At 47.8% G+C, this 23,278-nt stretch overlaps 1 protein-coding gene across 1 annotated transcript in view; it reads right to left on the reverse strand.

Annotated features, from left to right (window-relative positions):
* The window catches only part of LOC111157485 (peroxisome proliferator activated receptor alpha), a 58,620-nt gene that overhangs the window by 19,287 nt on the left and 16,055 nt on the right, over window positions 1-23,278 (reverse strand). The window contains exon 3 of the mRNA XM_022518915.1: window positions 933-1,179. Coding sequence (XP_022374623.1) covers window positions 933-1,140 — 208 coding nt within the window. The 5' untranslated portion in view covers window positions 1,141-1,179. The remainder of the gene's footprint in view (window positions 1-932; window positions 1,180-23,278) is intronic.

Below are 23,278 nucleotides of genomic sequence, written 5' to 3' on the forward strand. Positions count from 1 at the left end.
GCCACTCTCTCTACAGAGCTTTCATCAGCGCACACTGCTCCCGCCGTCACCAAGGTCAGCACACAGTCATGAAAGCCATCTTCCTGGCATGGGAATTGGCGAGGAGACGGTTGGCGGAAAAGTGATCTGGGTTAAGGACTCGACGCATGGGAGGCTTGTCCGATGAGGGCATGGTTCACACCACAGCACCCAGGGCTGGCTTCAGAGCTGCCCGGAAGGATGGCAGGTTCCGCCATTTCTCCTCTGTGACACCAGAGGCTATGCGGACGGACCCCAGGTTTTACTTCTTTGCGTCTGCCCCGCTGATACATGTTGCAGGTTTGTTTTTTTTAAGATTATATTTATTTATTTGAGAGCGAGAGCATGCGAGCAGAGGGAGGAGCAGGGGGAGAGAGAGAATCTCCAGCAGACTCCACGGAGCACGTGGAGCCCAACGTGGGACTCGTTCTCAGGACCCTGAGATCGTGACCTGGGCGGAAACCAAAAATCGGACGCTTCACCGACTGAGCCCCCCAGGCACCCCTTTCCTGCAGTTCCTGATGCAGTGAAGAAAATACGGAGGTGGTTCATATGCATTTCCAGATTTAAAAAAAAATCATCCTTTTTATCATAACAGGAGCCTCTGCTTTGAAGAAATAGAAACTCAGACTTGTTTAGAAATGTAGCTGACTGCCTTAACTGAATTTCAAGCGTTCTTTGATTTGCGTATGGCTTTTAAAAGCAGGCATGCTGTGTGTCTCACAGTGTCTCCTGAAAGGCCCCCAGGCCAGTGGACCCGGTGTCATGCTTTATCACGTCTAAACAGTTCACGGCACAAAGATGGGACTACTTCTTCGCCAGCTAAAGCGAACACTTTTCTCTGCAGGAAAGCAAAACAAAACAGACAACAGAAACTTACCTAAATAAAGCGCTATGGGATACAGCACACTTACCCGTAATAACAGATCCGTCTGATCCTGGGCCACTTCCTAAATACTGGTATTCCGCGAAACTGAAGCTTCCAGAACTGTCCTCGCCGATGGATTGAGAAATCTCTTGGATGTTTCCCATTTCTTGTAGAAATTCTTCACATAATGGGCTTTCCAGATCGTCAGCCTCGAGTGGGGAGAGGGGGCAAATCGGGGTTTCTGTGTCTACCATCTTGACGAGAGGGTTCTGGAAATGTAGCCGAGGCCCAGCCTGGGAGGAGAGAGAAGTAGCCAGTGAGTCAAACGCAGAGGAACACTTTTCCTTCCTTGAAAACCTCCTGTACCCATGACGACCCACTAAATTCATAATCTAAGAAGGGACAGTGCTGACCACCCTTTCTCGGCATGCCTCTTGATGAGGGCGCTCGGAAAGTGGAAATCTTTCAACACGACACGTTCAGGAGACAAGGCTGACCCTGCGAGAATCAGTCACTTGCTACCGAGCGCACAGTGTGTCGACACACGGTGTCCGACTGGACAGAAGTGGCCGCGGACACAAAGTCCCTGCTTGCCTAGAGCACTAGTTTCGGTGGGACACAGACAGCAAATAAACGAATACACGTGGGGACTGAATGTCTGCCGGTGCCCCGACAACACAGAGCAGATGGGGACGGACGCTGCTTTACAGGGGGACACTGCCTGGCCGAGCTGGGGACAGTAGAACCTGACAGGGTGCGCTGCACAGAGGTCTTGGGGGAGAATGTTCCAGCAAACAGTGTGTGCAAAAGCCCCACAATGGAAGCCTTCTAGGAATGCGCAGGCCAGTGTGGCTCAGCGCAGGGGCGCAGAGAGAGCAGGAGGGACAAGCCATCAGCACACACCCTGGTGTGATAGTCTACGTTCTCCTTGTACCCCGGGGGGAAGTCACGCAGCTTTTCCTTAATAAATGCTTGCACACTTACCGGTACATCGTAGAGTTAAAAAACCCAACTATGTGAGTGTCTAACAAAGCTAGACTGTTTCAGTTGGCAAACAACAGAACGCTCTCCAGGTGGGTACTCTTATGAGCTGAACTGTGTCCTGCCCCAATCCCTATGCTGGAATCCTCACCCCAGGACCTCAGAACGTGGCTATATTCGGAGAGAGGGTCTTGAAGAGGCCCCTAATTTAAGACGAGGGTCTTGAAAGCCAGCTCCGAGTGATCTGATTGGTGTCCTACGAAGAGCAACGTGGGAGACACAAAAAGAGACACCAGGGGCATGCGTGCCCAGGTGCACGGGTGTGTGGCAGGTCCAGCTGCCTGAACTGGCCTCCCATCTCTGTCCTCCTGAGGTCCTGAGCCAGGTCCATCCCTGGCCCGGCAGTCATGCATGGCCCAGGGACATTTCGCTTCCGGGACTGCTTTCCCATCTGAAGCGGTTCCGGGGAAGCCCACGGCTTGCAGCACCGAGAGGACCCAAGGAGGTACAAGCCGACCACAGCCAGGGCTGACCTCGAGGCGCTGCCATCACATGGTGACCACAGGACGCCAGGCTCGCTCAGCTGAGCGAGAACACTATTCCAGAACAAATTCGCAGGACGTGCTCTTCTAAAACATGTCACAGTTCAGCCCTGCTTCCAGGGCTTTAAGTGGAAAGATGAAGGGGTGTTTTGACTTCCTTCAGAAATGCAAAATGGGTACAAGTCACACATTTTTGTGGAAGTCACATGTCCTGCTGAGAATTCAGACAGCAAGTTCTCACGGTTGATAATAACACAGGAAAAATAAAAGGGACCCATTAGCCTTTCATAGGATTTAAAAGACTTTCTGTGTTTCCATAAGCAGGTGACGGCTCTGTGCATTTTCTTCTATCACGTTTTAGTCTGCATTATATCTGAAGGCAGCTCTCCTCAAACGGCAAGCAAGACAGTAGGGTAAGTGTTATTTAAACTATTTTTCACCACAAACAAAAGGTTACCAACTGCAGTCACTAAATTAAAATATTAACTGTGAAGTTTAGCCTGGTTCCAGAGAGCTGGGCAGAGGCTGTGAGGTCAGTGGGGCTGGGACCATCTTCTCCTCAGGCTCCCAGTGCTGCAAGGGAAACTGCGCGCGGACGGCAGCCTTTTTTCCCTGGAAATATTCTCTCTTCCAACCAGGAGCGTCACAGCTGGAAGAACTGATCTTTGACTACAAAATGATGTTCGTTTCCTTGTCATTACACTCAGGGAGTTAGAATACTCTTACCGCTTTACTTTCCAGTTGCTTTTAAAGCACACCTGAGATTTATTTAGGGGAACGTCAGTCCTGCTGTTCATGAGGAGCTAACAAGATAAAATCCGTCTGCAGAGTGAGGCGACACTGTCCTGAACTCCTGCCAGAGGCCTGCGTTTGCACGGATCACTGACGACACCGGCCCTTCCTTGCTTCCGGCTGGGGCAGATAAGGCAGGGCTCCCTGTGAAGTTGTCTCCAGGTAGAGAGCCGGGGCGGCCGGGCACACCCCCAGCCCACCGGCCCTGTGGCTCCCGGTGTGCCTTGGCTCCCGGTCCTCCCCCCGTCGCTGTGGCTCCTGCTCCAGCAGCAGAATTTTCACAGGAAGTCTGGCTCTAAAGTCCACATGGCATGGCCACTGCCCAGTTCCTCGAGGAGAACAAACCAGGCGCCAGTTACTGTGTCCTCCGCCCCCGGTGCTCTGGAGGGACAGACGGGCGCAACAGACTGATCTCTTTCTCAGCCGCGCCCAGTCTGGCCAAGGAGGTGAGACAAACAGCTGGAGGAAAAGCAGAGCAGGCCAGCGGAGCGCCGCTGGGTCTTCAGTTTCCTCGTGCAAGAGGGCTTCTACGGGGGCCGAGAGCCCAGGAAAAGGGCAGCGGAGCTCCCCACCCAGCTCCCATTAAGACGTATGTTCTGTGCAATCTTGGGGTTCCTTCCCGAACCCGAGGCCTGCCGGGTTCTCTCTCAACGCATCTTTCCCTTCCGGCCCAGTTTAAATGTTAGAGCTGCGTCTTGTTATTTCTGAAACTCTGAATTCTCCTTTTGGGTCTCAGTCGAGCATTTACCCATCAGAATATGCAAAATCTAAAGAAGGTTAAAAAAAGGAAGAAGAAAGAAAGAAATGACAAGAAATAAGGAAGGAAGGAAGAGAAAGGGACAGAAAGAAGGAGATGTAGATACTATTACCATTCTGTGTCACTGAGGGCAGGAGAGTGCTGGATGGATTTTAACAGTGACCCACATCCTTTACCATATCGTGTTTTCCAAATCACCAACTCTTAGGTGGCGTGACTTTTTAAAAGATTAGGCTCAAATGAGCTGCGAATGGCACGATGAGCTCCTACTCTGTGACGCCAAGCGGGGCTCAGCATACCCTCCTCTGGGTTCCCCCGCAGCACCTCGGCCCGATTCTGACAGAGCCCTAATTACACACAGTGTGAGAACGTTTCACGTCTGTCTTAAGGGCAGAGAATGTGTTTTGTTAATCCCCTTATCCATGGTTCTCGCACAATCCTTACGGTGCAGAGGGGATCCGGTTTCTGTTTCCGGCGCTTAGCTACGATGGGTACAGCATGTGCCCCCGCGGGCACCCCGACAGTAATTCGGTGAGAGTCTGCGAGGACTCCCCCGGCTCTGTGTTAGCAAGTGGGGCCTGCCGTCACCCAGATGGCACAGGCAGACCCAGCGTGTCCAAAGACGACAGAACGTAAGGGTATCTTGATCAGAAGTCAGTGTGGTTCTGCGTGGGGAAAGTGATCAGAAATTTGCCCGGTGAAGCAGAATCACCAAGACTTAAAAACAAAGCGTGCGAGAGGGAAAACAAGTCTAGTGAATAACAAGGCTCCGAGTTGGCAGGAACGAGCTTGTGTCAAACGGGGAAGGAGGGAGCGGGGCGGCCAGCCGCCAGCCCCTTTACCCCGAGGGAGAAGCCTTGGGGCGAAGGTGGGAATGCCGGAGCAGCTTAACTCTCCACCTTAGAAACGACAGAGGACGTGGGAGAAGTTCTGGGCTAACATAAAGTGGGTGCTTTGAGGAAAAAGTGAAGGACTTTCATTTCGTCACATGCTTGGAATCAAGGACCAAGGAGGACTCACGTCCTGGGGCCGTGACTGCGTCAGACCCATCTCTGCGCCCCTACATTGCTAATGGAGTTTCTCAGACCTGCACGGCCCTTCGTAAATATTTTCTGAAATTAAACATTAAATAACAGCTCGATATTGTCCCAACTATCAAGACGGTTTTATATGTTATGGGATCAGATACTCAAGAGGAAGAACAGTGGGCGCTGGGCTTGAACTCCCCCTACTCAGCCCTTGTATTTGACCTGAAAGGGTCCGGACAAATAGTGACAAACATGGAACTTTGACTTTGCTGCTCTTTATCTTTCTGTCAGCAACCCTGAGTTACCACACTATAAAACCCCCTCAAATTATACTTAATGTGCTTACTAATGCCACCCCATAGAAGCGGTTTACATTTTCTGTTGCGAAACTAAGTCCGGTAAGACTTCGCTGGGTTGTGGAAAGGTAGAAGGACGGAATTTTCGTCAGAGGAGTACCACCTACATGGCAGGGAAGGGAACGCTCGGACAAGGAACTTTTTTCCATGTTCCACCAACTGCCGTTCCCGGCCTTGTCAGAGGCTTTACACTTCCCTGTTCCTTTTAGATCTCTAATACTTAGAGGCTTCAGCTGAATTTGTCGGACTAGCATTTAAAGTAACATTTCAAAATAAACAGAGAAACGCTACAAAGCCCTCTCTACCTTCACGTGGCACCCGAAGTTCATGGAAACTGCTTAACTGTTGCCGCCTGCCTAACGATGAACGTGCTCCCAACGCCAGGACAGAAAACGCCTCCGACAGACTCTGAAGCAGAGAGGACAGCACCAGAGAGTGGCAGTGGGAAGGGAGCCCGCAACTGGGTGTTTTAATGAATTAAGCCAAAGGCGGGGTAATTAGTAGTTTGCAAGCCACACAGTTAGCGGGGATATCTAAGATCTTCTCCCAAGGACGCCTAAGGCATCAGCATTTTGTAATCAAAAGAATTTGGTGTGTGAAAATGGCTGAGGAGGGGCGCCTGGGTGGCTCGGTCGGTCGCTGGGTGTCTGCCTTCTGCTCGCGCCATGATCCAGAGTCCTGGGATTGAGCCCCGCATCGGGCTCCCTGCTTGGCGGGGGCACTGCTTCTCCCTCTCTCACTCCCCCTGCTTGTGTTCCTCTCTCACTGTGTCTTTCTGTCAAATAAATAAATAAATAAAATCTTAAAAAAAAAAAAAGGAAAGAAAATGGCTGAGGAGTCCAATGTGGCAGGGAAGCCGTGAGTCTCTGCGCCCTTGCCTCTAAAGGTGTAAGAATAGGGTGCGCGGCGGACAGTCGGTTGAGCCTCCAGCTCTTGGTGTCGGCTCAGGCCATCATCTCAGGGTCGTGGGATCGAGCTCAGGCTCCCCACTCAGCACGGAGTCTGCCTGAGATTCCCTGTCCCTCTGCCCTTCCCACTCAAGCTCTCTCTCTTTCTCTCTCTAAAATAAATAGATCTTTAAACAAAGAAAAACACACAAAGAAGAATGTTCCCAAACACTCCCAAGAAAACTCCTGCCAGTTTCGCACAAAGTTCACACTGTGTGATGGAATCTCTCTTCCCTCCGAACCCAGCAAGCTTCCCATTTTCCTGAAACCGGGGCTCTTATTTTTAAATCTAGTCTTATCTCTGCTGGTGCTGAAATTAAAACAGTTACAGGAGGGCCCTAAATCGGACGAATGGCGCACTGAGCTGAGAAGCTCGTCCTAAGAACCAGCAGTCGCCCGAGATGTGATCCCTGTTTGCCGCACAAAAGCCCTGCTCTGATGGAAACGGAAACCTAGCACCGAAGTGTGAGGACCCCGGGCCTCACCAGGGACGACACTGAATGACGACGTTCCGGAACAAGGGAGGCCCTGCCTGGTGATGGCGGCATGACATCAGACACCGAAAACACAACTCTACAAGGCTGAGCCTTCATTCTCTGGGCTAAACCAATGCTGGTCGCCTGTGGGTGTGGAGACCACGTTTTATGAACGTCCGGAAACACGTGAGGGGCCACCTCCGCTGGTGACTGCCTTAACCCTGGACAAGACCCTGGAGGAGGCCATCTCAGCCCCAGAGGGACCCATGGCCCCAGGGCAGCGAGCGAGCCGGGAGCACTGGCTGAGCATCGCCTTGGGCAGGGTCCTAGGAACAGCCAGACGTGCTGGGTTAAGTTCGCCAGTACCCGGGCAGGGCAGCTGGTATCCGCCCCATTTCCAGAGGAGAAACCCAGCCGTTCAGGGAGCTAAAGAACTCTCCAGCTAGCAGGGGAGGAGACGTGAGCACATGTGACTGCAGAGGCTGGAACGTGGGGAATCCTGGGGGGAAGGGGAAGGGGGCATCCAGAGAGGCTCCCGAAGGAGGGGACGCCCCAGTTGAATCCTGAAAGGTGATCAGAAAGCAATGCAGAAAGCAGGGACAGGAACGAGGCTAAGAGAGCAGAGATGTGCCCGGTGACCTCAGCATCACCAGGAGACAGCGGAGAAGGGCCGCTCCAGCTGCTCAGAGACTTGTGTGCTCTGTTCGACTGTGGGACAGACAGCTGTACAATGTAGTGGCTTGAAACACAACCAGCATCCGTGCTTCCCGAGTCTGCGGGCCAGCACTTTGGGCCCCGTCTTCAGGGTCTTTGGATGCGCCGTGTCCTACGGTGAGTACAGGGACAGCAAGACCACGTGTGTAAGGTGCACAGTGTTCCTTCTGCCACGAGCCTCAGCTCAAGACAAGTCACGGGGCAAGCTCAGATCCCAGGAGATCACCTCTGATGGGGTTGGGGGGGCGGGGCATGAAGATTTTGTGCAGCACAGGGGAGAAGTGGCAAGAGATGAACGGCCGAAGAGGAAGAGGGGGGTCGGGGCGGGGCCTCACGGACATCGCGGATCCTCTCGGGCAGGGGTGTGGTCCTCGGCCTTCTCTGAGCCGGGGGAGTCAGAGAGGGGTGCTGAGCAGCCCTGGGGTGTCCTGGCCACAGGGTGGGACCTGCTCATAAGGGAGATGGGAGGAGAAGCAGCCAGAGTCCTTGCGAGACCATGGAGACCACCCAGAAGGGGTGTCGGGAGGGAGGGCTGGCAGAACACGAGGGGCCGACACCAGCCGGTCACTGCAGCTGGACGTGGGGCGGACTTGAGGAGACACCTACGCTCTGGCTCAGGTAAATGGGAGGGTGAGGTCACGTCCATGGAATCCAGGACCGTGAAAGAGGAGGGCAGGTCTCCCAGGTGGAGAGAGCTGGGACCAGTGGAAAGACAGGGCCGTGGGAAAGCAGCCATAGGGTTTCTGAGGGACACCCAGGCTCGGCCCCTCCAGCCTCCCTGCCTCCTCTGGGAAGCCACCGTGCAGCCAGCAGTGTTCTCCTCGACGGTTCTTGGTGGCGGCAAGTCCCACCCTCAGGGGACAGGGCAGTGCTGCACATGACTCACAGGACCACATCTCTCAGAGCCTTGATTTTCAATGCCTGTGGTCAGGGTCAATTCGGTCTGTGCGACAGGTTGTTCTGAGTGTCTGCAGAATGACGGGCACGCGGCCCTCCCCCAAATCATACCATCCCCAGAGTCAAGACCAGGCCTCATTCAAGTGTAGGCACGAAACCCGCCCTTGAACGCACTGAGCGGAACACAAAGGGAAGGGGAAAACCCTGCCAGTAACCAAGAACAGACGTCTGAGACACGAAGGATTTCACATCTGTCATTTAAGCCAATGACATGGACTGGAGCGTGATCACCCAGAGTGACCAGCGGCACCCGGCCGACGGACGTATTTCTGCCAACCCTGTGGCTTCTAGATTCTCAGCCAGACACGCAAGACTAGCGTTAACGAAGAAAGGTCCTCTTATCTTTAACTCCCAGGGGACAACTCCGTGGAAGTCCAAATTTGCTCAAGGTCAAGAGTAACCAAGTAGAAAGACAATGACTTCCAGGGCAGTGCTATGTCCCTGGGTTAACTCTAGTTTTATGATTTCAGGAAGTTGATAAAAAAAGACGTGCCCATTTTTAACCCTTTCTGCTTGGACTTCCTTCTTTGGTTTTCAGATTAAGGCTACACTGTTGTGTTTTGCCAGAGCATACAAGTTCTGGATATATTTCCACTTCCTCCAAGTCTGGCAAAAAGCAGCCTGGGAAGAGGAGAACAGGGTCAACAGTAGCGTTCTGCACTACGTGAACTCCAAGGAAAAATGCTTCTTGCTCTATTTATAAAGTTACAGGAAATGGTCAATGCCGAGCGTTTCCGAGGAGGGTACAGTCTCTGCTGCGCCCAGCACCCACGGGCTGAGGAACCGCTGGGGAATTCGTCATTAGCTCCTTCTATACTTAGAAAAATGACTTTTCCAATATGGGTCAACTTCCTGCCAGGTGAGAACTGCTTTTATGACAACTTCGTAAATAACACTATGGAACAAAGTCGGTAGACATGTCCTCAGAGTTTTCTGCCTAAACTGAATGATAGGTGTCTGCTCCTTCTCATTCTGCGTTCTGCTCTATGGCAAAGTAGACCAAAGTAAGAAAAAAGGCCCAACCTGGGGTAGTTAATATAATGTTTTTGCTAGGTTTCACCCTTCTCCGTAAGGATAGAGGGAAAGGAAACACTTCCTGCGCTGGTTCTATTTACATAATGGACATGTGATATCATGGTCGTATTTCCTCTGTCGCCTAGACGTTGTGTCTTGCTGCTTATCGGTCTGTGCGTGGCCTGTAATGGGCGTTTAGGACACAACTGATGAGGACGTCACACTTACACTTGAGGAGTTCCTCATACCTTGGGGGGGGATTGGAAGGGGCAGCCCGACCCCCAGCCTTGTCCCCAGTTGGCTGGGGGCCTCCTGCCCTCCACCTTCTCCAACTGCAGGGGCCTGAAATGTCTCATCTGGAAAGGTCTTCCGCTAAGAGTGAATGCCTGCAGACACCAGCCATGGGCACAGTGGGGCCTGTCCCCTCCCAGGCTGACCTCTGCCGCAAGCTGACCACGACCCTCCCCATCCTCTGCCCAGGACCCCAGCCAGCATTCAAGCTCCTCACTTTCATATAGAAATAGACGAGCCCAAAATACCAGCCTTCTTCCAAGGTAGGCCTCTGGCAAGAAAGAAAGAGAGCCAATCAACCAACAAATCTGGAAAGATCAACTTGGAAAAATAGAGTACAGGAGGAAGGAAAGAACAAAACCAGGGGAACTGGTATTAATATCCCAGGAAAGAGAAGATACTGCCCTCATGGGAAGAGAAGAATATGCCGTAAAAAGGAAAAGTCAGAGAAGAGAAAGCTCCCTTGGGAACTAAAGAACCACCGTCACAAACTTGATCAAGAGTGCTTGGATGGAGGCCTCTGAGATGATGGAGAAAGCGGGGGGCGGTCAGCAGGCCAGGCAAACAGCAGGAAAAGTAGCCACAAATGAGGTCAAGAATGTTTCTCATGAAGGCGGTGGGACAGTCCAAACCAGGCCCGCCAGAGCATGAGTGAACACAGACCCATAGCAAGGCTCATTGCCAGGGGCTCCAGCACACACTGGGGACAAAGAGAAGCTCCTACAAAATCCCACAGGCTTTCCAAAGAGGAAAGACACGTCTTGTGCAAAAAGATCAAATACCAGATGCTTTGGGGTTTCTCAAGAGAGTGCTAGAGGCAAAAGAACAGGTCAGCCCTCCTAGAATGCCGAAAGAAAATTACTTCCAACTCATTACCACAGCTTCAGATAAGCCATCCATCAGGTGGGCGGGTAAAGAAGATCCTGTATATTCTTTTCATGTGCCGGCCGTGTATCTGGGATTCTGGACTCATCCTCCATAATGCTTGGTACTTGCCTCCTTCTGGCGGCAGGGGTGGGGTGGTTCCTGCTGGACGTGGTTTTTGGACAGGACTGGAGGCTACCTCTGGAATGGCACCTTCCCCAACCATCTAACTTGTAGAGCAGCAGATGTTGCTTACAGACCCCTGTGGGCCAGCTTAGGACCTGGTCATCATTGGCCATTATCCAGATACAACACCACTATCAGGAGGAGATCTCGATGGCGCTGACAACAGCAGGAGTGCTTCCCGAAGCCTCGCTGCCTGCCGAGACCATATGAACGCACTTCAGTCTGTAAACAGGCCCAGAAGGCGGTCACTCCTAATATGCTCACTCTATTGATAAGAATACTACAGGACACAATGGTGACATTAACGCACCCAGTGTCACCAACTGGTGGAGCTGCAGTTGGAACTCAAGACAGGCGGCCTTGGTTCCTGCTGCTAAGCACCATGCGACATTCTTCAGCGGCATGGGTCCCAGAGCTAATGTTGGTGGCTTCGCATCCCGCTACCAGCAATTTCGAGATGTGATCTGGTTCCTGATTACCTGCAAGGGCTTCCCTCCCCAGTTCACCTATGCTGAGCACGCTCCTCTGTGTCAATGTGATCCTTTGCTAGAGTCCTCGTGAAATTTAGAGGTAAGAAAAAAACAACCCAGCATTGCTCTAATTTGTTTTTAAAATGAAGACTGGAGGAGCCCCGGGTGACACAGTCAGTTAAAGCGTCTGTCTGACTCTTGACTTTGGCTCAGGTCATGATCTCAGGGTCCAGAATCGAGTCCCACGAAGGGCTTTGCACTCAGCATGGAGTCTGCCTGGGATTCTCTCTCCTTCTCCCTCTGCCCGTCCCCCTGCTCTCTCTACAATAAACAGATCTTAATAAAACATAAAATAAAGAGTGGAGGTTTCAACTAACAGTGAAAGAAATGTGAAGCTTACTGGAGCCCCCAGTGCTTGGGCTGCTAAATGTGTGCGTAGCTAGTGGGGAGACGTCAGTCAGCCAGCGGATGGAGTGCCATCTGTCAGCATCTTCACATGGGGTCACTTGAGGCTCAGAGGAAGACCTCAGAACCCAGGCTTCATTGCTGGTGCTCACTAGGAGCCAGTCGCTTTGTTCTGTTTCTAAAATCAGCTTTATGAATGAGATGTAAGGGGCATACAACAACTCGTGCATATTTAATGTATATAATTTGATAAGTTCTGACATACGTATACACTTGTGAAACCACCATCATCATCCAGATAATGAACATACCCATCAGCCCCAAACATTTCCTTGTGCCCTTTTGTCATGCCTCCCTCTCGTCCTCCACACTCCCGTCCCCACTGACCTGCTTTCTGTCGCTGTGTCTTCTGGAGTTTTATATAAATAGAATCATACAGTATACGCCCATTTGCCCAGCTTCTTTCACTCCACACAATTATTTTGAGATTCATAGATATTGTCATGTATATAAGTCATTTTTCTTTATTGCAAAATAGTATTCTAGTATATGGTGAGCCACAGTTTGAGTGACCATTTGCCAGTGACGGATGTTTGAATCGTTTCCAAGTTTGGGCTGTTATACATAAAGCAGCTATGAACACTCACGCACACTCTCTGGATGGACATATGCTTTCTTTCCGTTGGGCCTATCTGCTCATGGACTCGCTACATCACACAACAGGTGTTTGTTTCACTTTTTGAGAAAATGCCAACCTGTTTTCCAAAGGACATTCCCACTAGTGGTGTATGAGAGCTTCGGTCCTTGCACACCAGGGTCAAGAGTTGGTGTGCACGGTCTTTTTCATCTAAGCCATTCGAATGGGTAGGTGGTAGTACTACACCACGGCTGTGAAAGGCAGGAATAAATGATGTGGAACATTTTCACACTGCTATCCACACACCTTCTTTGGTGAAGGTCCAGATCTCTTCCTCATTGAAAAAATTGGGTTGTTTATTTTCTTATAGGTGAATTTTCAGACTTTTTTTCTCCCCATCTTCTGGATGTAAGTCGCTTATCAGGTTTATGCTTTACAAAGACTTATTTCCTCAGTCTATAATTTGTGTTTTTATTCTCCTAAAACTGTCCTTTGAAGATCAAAAGGTTCTTTCTGATGAAGTCCAATTTATCAACTTTTTCTTTTACAGATTGTGCTATTGGTGTCATATTTAAAAAGCTGTTGCCCAACCCAAGGTCATGAAGATTTTCTCCTGTGTTTGTTTTATAAGTTTTAGATTTTACATTTAGATCTATAATCTACTTTGCATTAATTTTTGTATATGGCGTGAGGTATGGATCAAAGTTCATTTGGGACACATGGATAGTCAGTCATGCTGGCACAATCTGTTGAAAAGATGAGCTCAACAAAAGATTTCTTGACAGTACCTTTGGACTTCTATTTTTAGAAATCAGTTGTTAGTAATAACTAACCAAATACTTTTTCTGTATCTATTAAATAATTTACCAAATTATTTTTTTTACCAAATACTTTTTGGTAAAAAAAGTATTTTTTTTTACCAAATACTTTTTCTGTATCTATTTTTTTTACCAATACTTTTTCTGTATCTATTAAATAATTATACAGATTTTTTTCCCCATTCTGTTAAAATGGTGAATTACATGAACTTTCTACTGTCAAACCATCCTTGCATTCCTGGGCTGAACCCCACTTGGCTATCATATAACATTCTTTTCATATATTGTTGAATTCAATGTCCTAAAATTTTGTTTGGAATTTTGGCATCTATTTTCACAAGGGATATTAGGCTTTAGTTTTCTTTACTTGTAATCCTTTGTCTGGTTCTGGTATCAGATAATGCTAGCCTCATAGAATGAACTGCAAAGTACTCCCACCTCTTTGATTTTCTGAAAGACTTTTGTGTAGAATCGGTTTTATTTATTCCTTAGATATTTAGTTGAATCCACCAGTGAAGCCATCTGAGCCCAGAGTTTCCTGGGAGGAGGGTTTTTAAGTACAAATTATATTTATTTAATAGATGTAGGGCTTGTCAGATGATCTACTTCTTGAGTTCAGTTTTGGAAGTAATGTCTCCTTTTCATCTGAGTTGTCAAATATACTGGCATAAAGTCATTTATAATATTCTCCTATTATCCTTTTGATACCTGTAGAATCTGTGGTGTTGTTGCCTCCCTTGTTCCAGAGGTTGGTCCTCTGTGTCTTTTCTTCCTTTTCTGGATTAGCCAGGCTAGAGGTTTGTCAATTTTATTTATCTTCTCAAAGAACAAGCTTTGTGTTTCATTGATTTTCTCTGTTGTGTTTTGGTTTTCTATTCACCAATTTCACTCTGACTTTTATTATTCCCTTTTTCTGCTTACATTGGATTTAATTGCTTTTCTTTTCCTAGTTTCTTAAGGTCATTGTTTGAGTCCTTTCTTCTTTTCTGATATAGGTGTTTAGTGTTATAAATTTCCACTTAAGTATTTCTATAGCAGGATCCCACAAATTTCCATATGTTGCTTTTATTTTCATTCAGTCCTAAGTACTTCCTAATTTATTGATTTATCAGCCCATGGATTATTGGGAAATGTGTCAGTTCCCAAATATTTCTTGATTTTCCAATCATGTTTATGTTATTGATTTCTAACTTAATTCTGTTACAGTCAGAGAATCTATATTGCATGACTTGAATTTATTTAAATTTATTGAAATTTGTTTTATGCCCCAGAATAGGATGTATCTTGGTAAATGTTCTACATGTGTCTGAAAACAGTGTCTATTCTGCTGTTCTTGGGTGGAATGTTCTGTAGATAAATGTCAATTAGATACAGTTGGTGTTGTTCAAATCTCCTACATCTTTGCTGATATCCTCTATATTTGTTCTTTGAATGATCTCTGACTACAACTGCATATTTGTCTATTTCTCCTTGCAGCTCTTTTAAAAAAAATTATTTATTTATTTGACGCAGAGAGAGAGAGATCACAAGTAGGCAGAGAGGCAGGCTGAGGGAGAGGGGGAAGCAAGCTCCCTGCTAACCAGAGAGCCTGATGCAAGGCTCGACCCCAGGGCCCTGTGACCATGACCCAAGCCAAAGGCAGAGGCTCAACCCTCTGAGTCACCCAGGCGCCCCTCTCCTTGCAGTTCTATCAGTTTTTGCTTCATGTGTTTTAAGGCCCTGTTATTAGATGCATAAACTTTTAGGATTGTTAAATCATTGCAGTGAATTGACCCCATTAATTTTTTCAAAGATTTTTTTTCTGTCCCCCACTTTTTTTCCAGGGTCTCCAATTATACATATATTAAGTTGCTGTTCTACTGTTCACTGATGCTATCATTTTTTTAAATTCTTTTTTTCTCTGTCATTTTCTTTTCCATGGCTATGCCTTCAAGTTCGTGAATCTTTTCTTTTGCAATGTCTACTCTGCTATTCATCCCATCTGGTGTATTTTTAATCTCAAATACTGTAGTTTTCAGTGTAGAAGTTCAATTTATATCTTTTGTTATATCTACCTAACTTTTTGAATATCTAAAATACAGTCAGAACTATTTTAATATACTTGTCTGGCAAATCTAATATCTTTTTCAGTTCTGAATAGATTTCAATTCATTGATATTTTTTCCCTGATGATGGGTCCTCCTTTCCAATTTCTTTGGACATCTAGTAATCTTTGGTTAGATGTCAGGTCTTTTGATTTTAGTTTGTTCAGCGCTGCATAGTTTTGTATTCCTATAAATATTCTTGAGCTTTATTCTAGGGTGCCATTATGTTATTTGGAAAAAGCCTGATTCTTTTGTATCTTATTTTTCAGGTTTGTTAGGCAGGGCCACAGAAGTATGGACTCTAGTGTAATTATTCCCCCACTACTGAGGCAAGATCCTTCTGAGTATCCTATCCAATTCCCTTTGAAGTATGAGGTTTTCCAGACTGGCAGGTGAAACAGGCTCTGTTCCCAGCCCCGTGAGCACCAGGCACAATTCCTGGCCCGGTGTGAATGCTGGGCACTGTTCCCTCTCATTCTCTCAGATGGTTCTTTCTCTGGCCTCCAGGAGTTCTGCTCACATGCACACACCAATCAGCACCTCACCAGATCTATGGAGTTCTCTCAACATACAGCTTTCTCCTCTGCTACTTTGCCCTGGGAACTCTAGACATTTCAGTCTCTCTAGACTCTCAGCTCCCCTTCCTCACCTAAGGGATGTTCCTCCTCTCTGGTCATCACCTATCAGCTCTTGAGTCATACCTCCCACCTTGGCTGTTTTACACTCACACAAATGCCATTCATTGCCTGATTCCATGTCTTGAAAAACATTGCTTCATATGATTTGTCTGGATTTGTGGTTGTCTCGGGTAGGAGGGTAATCAGTCTCTGTTATTCCACTTTGGACAATGGAGCCAATAATTTTTACACCCATAGAATGAGTTCGTTATAAGGCCACAGCCAGTATTTCTCCATTTAAAAAAATCCATATCCTCTTCTCATATATAGAAATATCTCAGATCCTCTTTTAATATTATTTTAAGTTTTTAAGTAAATTAATTATTAGACTATACTTTTACAATTCCCCCTCCTCAGAGATCCTGCTAAGCGTCTTTGGGTCTAGACCTGAGATTCTGCTGTACCTCCTTTAAGTACCCATGATTCTGACATATCTTTTGAATATACTCAAGGTCCTGATATAGCTCCCAAGATTCTGGAACATCTCCTTCTCCTCACATATACTCTAATCCCTGCTTTGACTCAACACTGAGATCTACCTAAAAATCCCTATTTATCATGAATACTTAAGTTTGTTCAGAATTCATTTTGAATCTTGCCGAGCATAGTATTTTCAAAACTTCACATACAATATTGTCACTTCTGACGTAATGTAAAGATTAACAAATGCTGAATAAATAGGGAAGGCAGAACACTAGTAGGCTATTAAACAGATTTTTTAAAAAATGTGCTAAAGGGATCACAAAACAACAAAAGGATTTATCCACTAGGAAGATATGACAATCATAAACATGTATGTACCAAACTGGCAAATCTTAAAATACATGAAGCAAAAACTTGTAGGGCTGGCAGGAGAAACTGATGCCTCCACCATTATAGTGCAGACTCCGACCTCCTTCTTAGCAACTAATAGGACTGCTAGGGAGGAAGTCAGCAAGGTTATAGATCTGAAAAACACAACTGACCAGTAGGCTCTAACTGACATAAATAGAACACTCTATCCAACAACAGCAGAATACAGTTTGTTTTTTTAAGCACCTGTAGAATACTCACCAAGACAGATCATATCCTGGACTATTAAACATATAAAACATATTCTGGACTATTCAACAAATTCAACAGAACTGAAAGCTTATGGTGTATTTTCTATTCATAATGGAGTCAAAGTAGAAGTTAATAACAAAGACTATGAAAATCTCTGAATATTTGAAAATTAATCAATACACTTCTGAGTAATCCATGGATCAAGAGAAAGTCACAAAGGAAACTTAAAAATACATAGAAATGAATGAAAAAGTATCAAAATATGTAAGAAAAAGTGAAAGCAGTGCTGCGAGGGCAATTTATATGCTATAATTAGGCATTTAATGCTATAAATGTTTATAACAGAGAATCTGAAAGACCTACAATCAACAATCTAAGTTTGTACCTCAAGAAACTAGAAAAATGAGAGCAAAATAAATGCAAAGCAAACAGAAGAAAGAACATAATAAAGGTAAGAGCAACGGTCAAAGAGATTGAAATCAGGGAAACTACAGAGAAAAAGCAATGAAACTAAAGGCTGATTCCTTGAAAAAAAAATCAATAAAATTGATAAACCCCTAGAAAGACTGATAAAAATCAAAAGACCAGATACAAATTACTGATATCAGAAATGAAACAGGATATCATTATAGACCCTGCAACAAGTAAAAAGTTAAAAAGAAACTACTATAAATATTGTTAGGCTCATAAAATCAACAACTTGGAAGAAATGGATCACTTCCTTGAAAACTACAAACTACCAAAACTTAACCAAAATGAAATAAACGATCTTGATACCTTTATAACCATTTAAAAGTTGAACTTGTGATTTTAAACAAAACAAGACAAAACCCCTGAGAAACAAATTTCCAGGCCCAGCTGGTTTTATTAGAAAATTCTGCCAAACTTTTTTTTTTTTAAGATTTTATTTTCGGGGTGCTTGGGTAGCTCAGTTGGTTAAGTGTCCAACTCTTGGTTTCAGCTCAGGTCATGATCTCAGGGTCTGGAGTTAGGCCCTGAGTCGGGCTCTGTGCTCAGTGCAGAGTTTGCTTGAGGATTCTCTCTCTCTCCCTCTGCCCTTCCCCTGACTCATTCTCTCTCTCAAATAAATAAATCTTTAAAAAAAAAGATTTAAAGTTACCTTCACACCCAGTGTGGGGCTCAAACTTACAACCCCAAGATCAAGAGTTGCATGCTCTACCAGCTAAGCCAGTCAGGCACCCCTCTGTCAAACATTTAAAAAAACAATTAACACCACAACAATTTCCTATAATCTCTTCCAAAAAATAGAGGAGAAAATTCATTTTCATGAAGCTGGTACTACTTTGATACCAAAACCAGCAAAATCAGTACAACAGCAATAGAAAAAAAAAAAAAAAGAACCTATAGACTAGTATTGTTTGTGATCTTAGACATAAAAATTATCAATAAAATATTAGCAAATCAAATTAAAAAAATAAGAAAAAGAATTATACACAACAACCAAGTGAGATTTATTCCAGGTATGCAAGGCTGGTTTAACATTTGAAAATCACTCATTATTATCCATCATATCAACAAACTAAAGAAAAACCATATGATCATATTAACTAATGCAGAAAATATATTTTATAAAATCTCACCTCCATTCATAAAAATTCTCAGCAAGTTCAGAATAGAGAAGACCGATTTCAACTTGATAAAGATCATCTACGAAAACCCAACATCTTACTTAATGATGGAAACTGAATGCTTTTCCCTTAAGACTAGGAATAAGGCAAGGATGTCCACTCTAACTATGCTTGTTCGACATAGTGCTGGAGGATCTAGTCACTGTAATAAGAAAAGGAAATAAAAGGTATGTGACATGAAAGAAAGAAATAAAACAGTTCTTATCTGCTGATGACATAATTGTCTAGGTAGAAAAGCCCCCAGGAACCTATGAAAAACCTCTTGGAACTATAAAGTGAATTCTTCAAGGCTGCAAGACCATCACATAAAAATAAATTACATGTCTATCTAGAAACAATAAACATGCAGAAGTGAAAATTAAAAACAATGCCCCTTACAGTCACCTCAAAGAAGATAAAACACTCAGATATAACCTTAACAAAACATATACAGGATTTATAAACCAAAAATTACAAAGTGCTGATGAAAAACATCAAAGAAGATGTAAATAAAGAAGAAATATCCCATATTCATGGAATGAGAGACTCAATACAATAAAGATGTTAATTCTCCCCAAATTATGGGTTTAATATCATTCTATCCAAATCCTAGCAAGATGCTTTATAGACATAGGTTTACACTTAAATTTATATGGAAAGGCAGATGTTCTACTAAGGCTAAGATAATCATGAAAAAGTAGTATAAGATGTGAGATGTGACTCTACTTAACATGAAGACCTCATCAGTAATCAAGACAGCATGGTATAGAGACACACAGACCAAGGGAACACACAAATATACCTAATTGACTTTTGACAAAAAACAGAAACAATAATTCAAGAGAGGAATGACAGACTTTTAACAATGGTGTTAGAGCAAGTGGACATCCATGACAAAAAAAGAAAAGAAAAGGAATTTCAACCTAAGTCTCACAACCTAAGTTTTATATGAGAATTACCTCGAAGTAGATCATGGACTTAAATGTAGCATATAAAATCATAAAACTTCTAGAAAAAAACACAGCAGAAAATTTTCAGGGTCAACAGCTAACTAAAAAGTTCTTGGGCTTGATACCAGAAGCATGATCCCTAAAGAAATGGATAAATTAGTCCTCATCAAAATGGAAAATGTTTGGTCTGTAAAAAAGACTCTCTGAAGAGCCTAGAAGACAAGTACATTCTGGGTGAAAATATTTGCAAATCACATATCTGACAAAGAACAAGTATTCTGAATATATAAAGAACTTTTAAAACTGAGCAATAAAAAAACCAAAAATCCAACTAGAAAATGGGTAAAACACAGGAAGAGACATCTTACCAAAGAGGATGTACCCATGGCAAAACAAGCACATGAAAAGATGCTTCGCATCATTAGCCACTAGGGATTTGCAGACGAAAACCACAATGAGATATCTCCATACACATACCAGAATAGCTAAAATAAAAAACAGCACCAACACCAAATGCTGGTAAGGATGCAGACAAACAGGATCACTCAGACACTGCTGACAGGAACATATAACGGTACAGCCACTTTGGAAAACATTTGGCCAATCTCTTATTAAATTAAACATACAATTACCAGATAACCCAGCAATTGCACTCCTGGGCACCCATCCCAGTGAAACGAAAACTTATGTCACACAAAACCCAAAAGTACAAGTGGCGAAAGAAAAAAAAAAATCAGTTTGACATCAAGACTTGAAATTTTTGTGCTGTAAACACCACCAGCAAGAACATGAAGGCAACTCACCAAATGGGAAATTCGTGTAAATGGGATATTTGTAGATCCTATATGATAAGACTCTTGTGTCCAGAACACTTGAAACTCAGCAATGAAAAGACAACTATCCCAACTGAAAAATGGGCAAAGGATCTGAAAAGACATTTCTCCAAAGAACATGCAGAAATGGCAGAAAAGCTGCGTGCACGCGCGCGCGCGCGCACACACACACACACACACACACACACTCAGCACCAAGAGCTCTGTACACCTTCCACCTGCATGGCCTTGCGAAGACCACTCTATCACCCGCTCTGCCCTGCGCCTGTCTCCGCGCGGGGAGCCACGGAGTGGGTGCGCAGGCGCGTGGGGGCGGTGTGGCGGGAGCCACGGAGTGGGTGTGCGCATGCACGCGCACACGCGCATGGGGCGCGGTGGCGATACGGGGGGGGGGGTTGTGCAGGCGCGTGCACAGGCACGTGAAGGCCTCGTGTGGGGGGAGGGGAGCTACGGAGCGGGTGTGCGCAGGCGCGTGGGGCGCGGCGTTGGAGCCATGGAATGTGTGCGCGCATGCGCGCGTGCAGGCGCGTGGGGCATGGCGTGGCGGGGGGAGGAGCTACTAAACGGGTGAGCGCATGCCGCGCGCAGGGACGTGGGGCGCGAGGAATCTATGGAGCGGATTGCGCAGGTGCGTGCACAGGCGAAGGCTTGTGAAACACGGCGTGGGGACCCACGGAGTGGGTGTGCGCAGCCGCGTGGGGCGCGGCATGGGGCGGGCGGGCGAACCACTGTATGGGTGTGCGCATGTGCGCGCGCAGGCGCGTGGGGCGTAGCGTGGGGTGGGAGCTACGGCGCGGGTGTGCGCGTGCATAGGCGCAAGCGCTTGGGGCGCAGCGTGGGGCGCCATTGAGCGAGTTGCGCAGGCGCTTGGGGTGCGGCGTGGGCGGGAGAGCTACGGAGCGGGTGTGCACTCCCACGGGTGCAGGCATGTGGGGTGCAGGGTGGGGCGCCATGGAGCGGGTTGCGCAAGCGCGTGCACGGGGCGTGGGGCACGGTGCAGGGAGCCACAGGGAGGGTGTGCGCAGGCGCGTGGGGCGCGGCAGGTCTCCCTTGACACCTAGCGAGGGACGTGGGTGGAAGAACGAGGATATTCCCTTGGACCGCAGGACACGGACCACCCGCGGCCGGTCCAACAGAGATGCGATACTTTCCTCCGGGATTCATGGTCCGATTTTGTCACTTGACCCGAAAACCCGCCAGAGAGCGTCTTCGCAGCCGGCGCCGGACCCGGTCTGGGGTGAGATCCCGCATGTCGCGGTCACTTCCTCTGCGTCCGAAGCCGCCTCCGCAGCCTTCTGTGGCGGCGCACAAGTGGACACTTCCCCGTCTCGCCCTGGGTTCAGGCGGAGGGCGGGAGCGGCGCGGACACCGCTGTCCGGCCTCCCAGCAGGCCCCGGGGCAGGGACCCGGCCGCGGCGCCCGCCTCTCCGGCCACGTGGTCCGGGCGCCGCCCCAGAGGCCCGCGAGGCTTCCTTCGGGGACCCGGGGCCCCAGAGCCCACGGCTTCGGCTCGTAGCAGCGGAACCCCGAGAGCCGAACACGGCTGTCCCGCGTACTCCCGCGTGAGCCGGCCGGGCAGGAGCACGGACGCAGGCCTCCTCTCCACGCCGGGAAGCAGCTGGCGCCGCCGGACACGTGGGGGCCCTCGGCAGCAGTGAACCGAGAGCCGCCCCGGGGCAGAGCAGCCGCGGTCCTCAAGGAAACGGGAGAAGGCAGCCGAGACGAGGCTGCTAAGGGACAGGAACGATCTGTGCGAGGGGGAAAACGGAATTTCCTGCCCTAAAGTAAGGCTCTGCATGAAAATAAGAGCAGGGGGGACCTCAAGGGTTGACTCCTAAGACCGGGCGCTGGGGACTTGAAGCGGGGGGCAGCCCCGTTTCTGGGGTAGCTGATTTCTGCGCTGGCGCCGGCAGAGAAACCCGCCAGAGCAACGGTGCTTGCCATGCAGAAGGCTGGGCGCGGCCACCCTGCCAGCCAGGGACAGCTGTCACCGTGCCTGGTACCCAGCACGCCCTGATGTAACCTCGGTCTTTTACGCCTGCACCAAGTCACAGCTTAGGGTCCTTTGGGCAGTCCCCTTCACTTGCTTGTTCTGAAAGACTGTCCTCTTCTTAAGTCACCTGCCCCCATCCCATCTCCAGCCCAGCGCAAGGCACCACTCCCTCCACCTGGACACCTGCAGCAGCCTCCCCACCGGCCCCCTGGCCGCCTGTCTCCCTCTTACAGGCTCACACTGCCAGGCGCGTCCTCGAGGACAGCCCTGATCAGAGCACCCCCCAGTTCCAAACACCTGCTTTTGCAGCAGTAGGGACACAGCCCAAGGATAAGCGTTGTCCAAGGGCACTCAGAGGCCGAGCTGGACCTAAAGTCAGGGTTTCCCTGCCGGGGGAAGAGGTGCAGGGCTCTCCCCCTATGCTACCTTGCTGGCCCCAGCCACATGCCCTCAGGCCCTCCAGAAGCCCTGTCAGCCTCAGGACCCGCCTGCAGCTTCTGTCCGTGGTCCCTGGTGACAGCAAGAGGGAGGCTCTAACAGCTAAATCAAAGTGTACCACATGCCCACTCAGAGGTTCCCTCCCCCATGGCTGCTTTCACATACAGTACATAACCTTGCCAGACACCCCCCCCCCGCCCCGCCCAAGATCTCCACAGTGACCTGCTGCCATCTCTGGTCTGGGACCTCATGTCCTCTTCCTCTTCGAAGTGACATTGCTCCCCAGTCACACCTCCTCGTGCTCCGCCTGCCACTCGGCCAGCATGCTTCCCGTTCTGGTATCTGCCCTGCCACCCTCACCATTCAGTCCTTCCTCAAGCACTACCTTCGCAGCCAGGCCACCCTGGCCACCCTCCCTGGTGCTCCTGGCCCATTCACTGCTCCACACGTCCTTCCCCCTACACTTAGCATCCTCTAGCCCACCAAGCCATGTACCTGGTGACTATGCTT

This window comes from Enhydra lutris, unplaced genomic scaffold, assembly GCF_002288905.1.
Source record: "Enhydra lutris kenyoni isolate GAN:26980312 unplaced genomic scaffold, ASM228890v2 scaffoldscaffold55, whole genome shotgun sequence".
Lineage (NCBI taxonomy): Eukaryota > Metazoa > Chordata > Mammalia > Carnivora > Mustelidae > Enhydra > Enhydra lutris.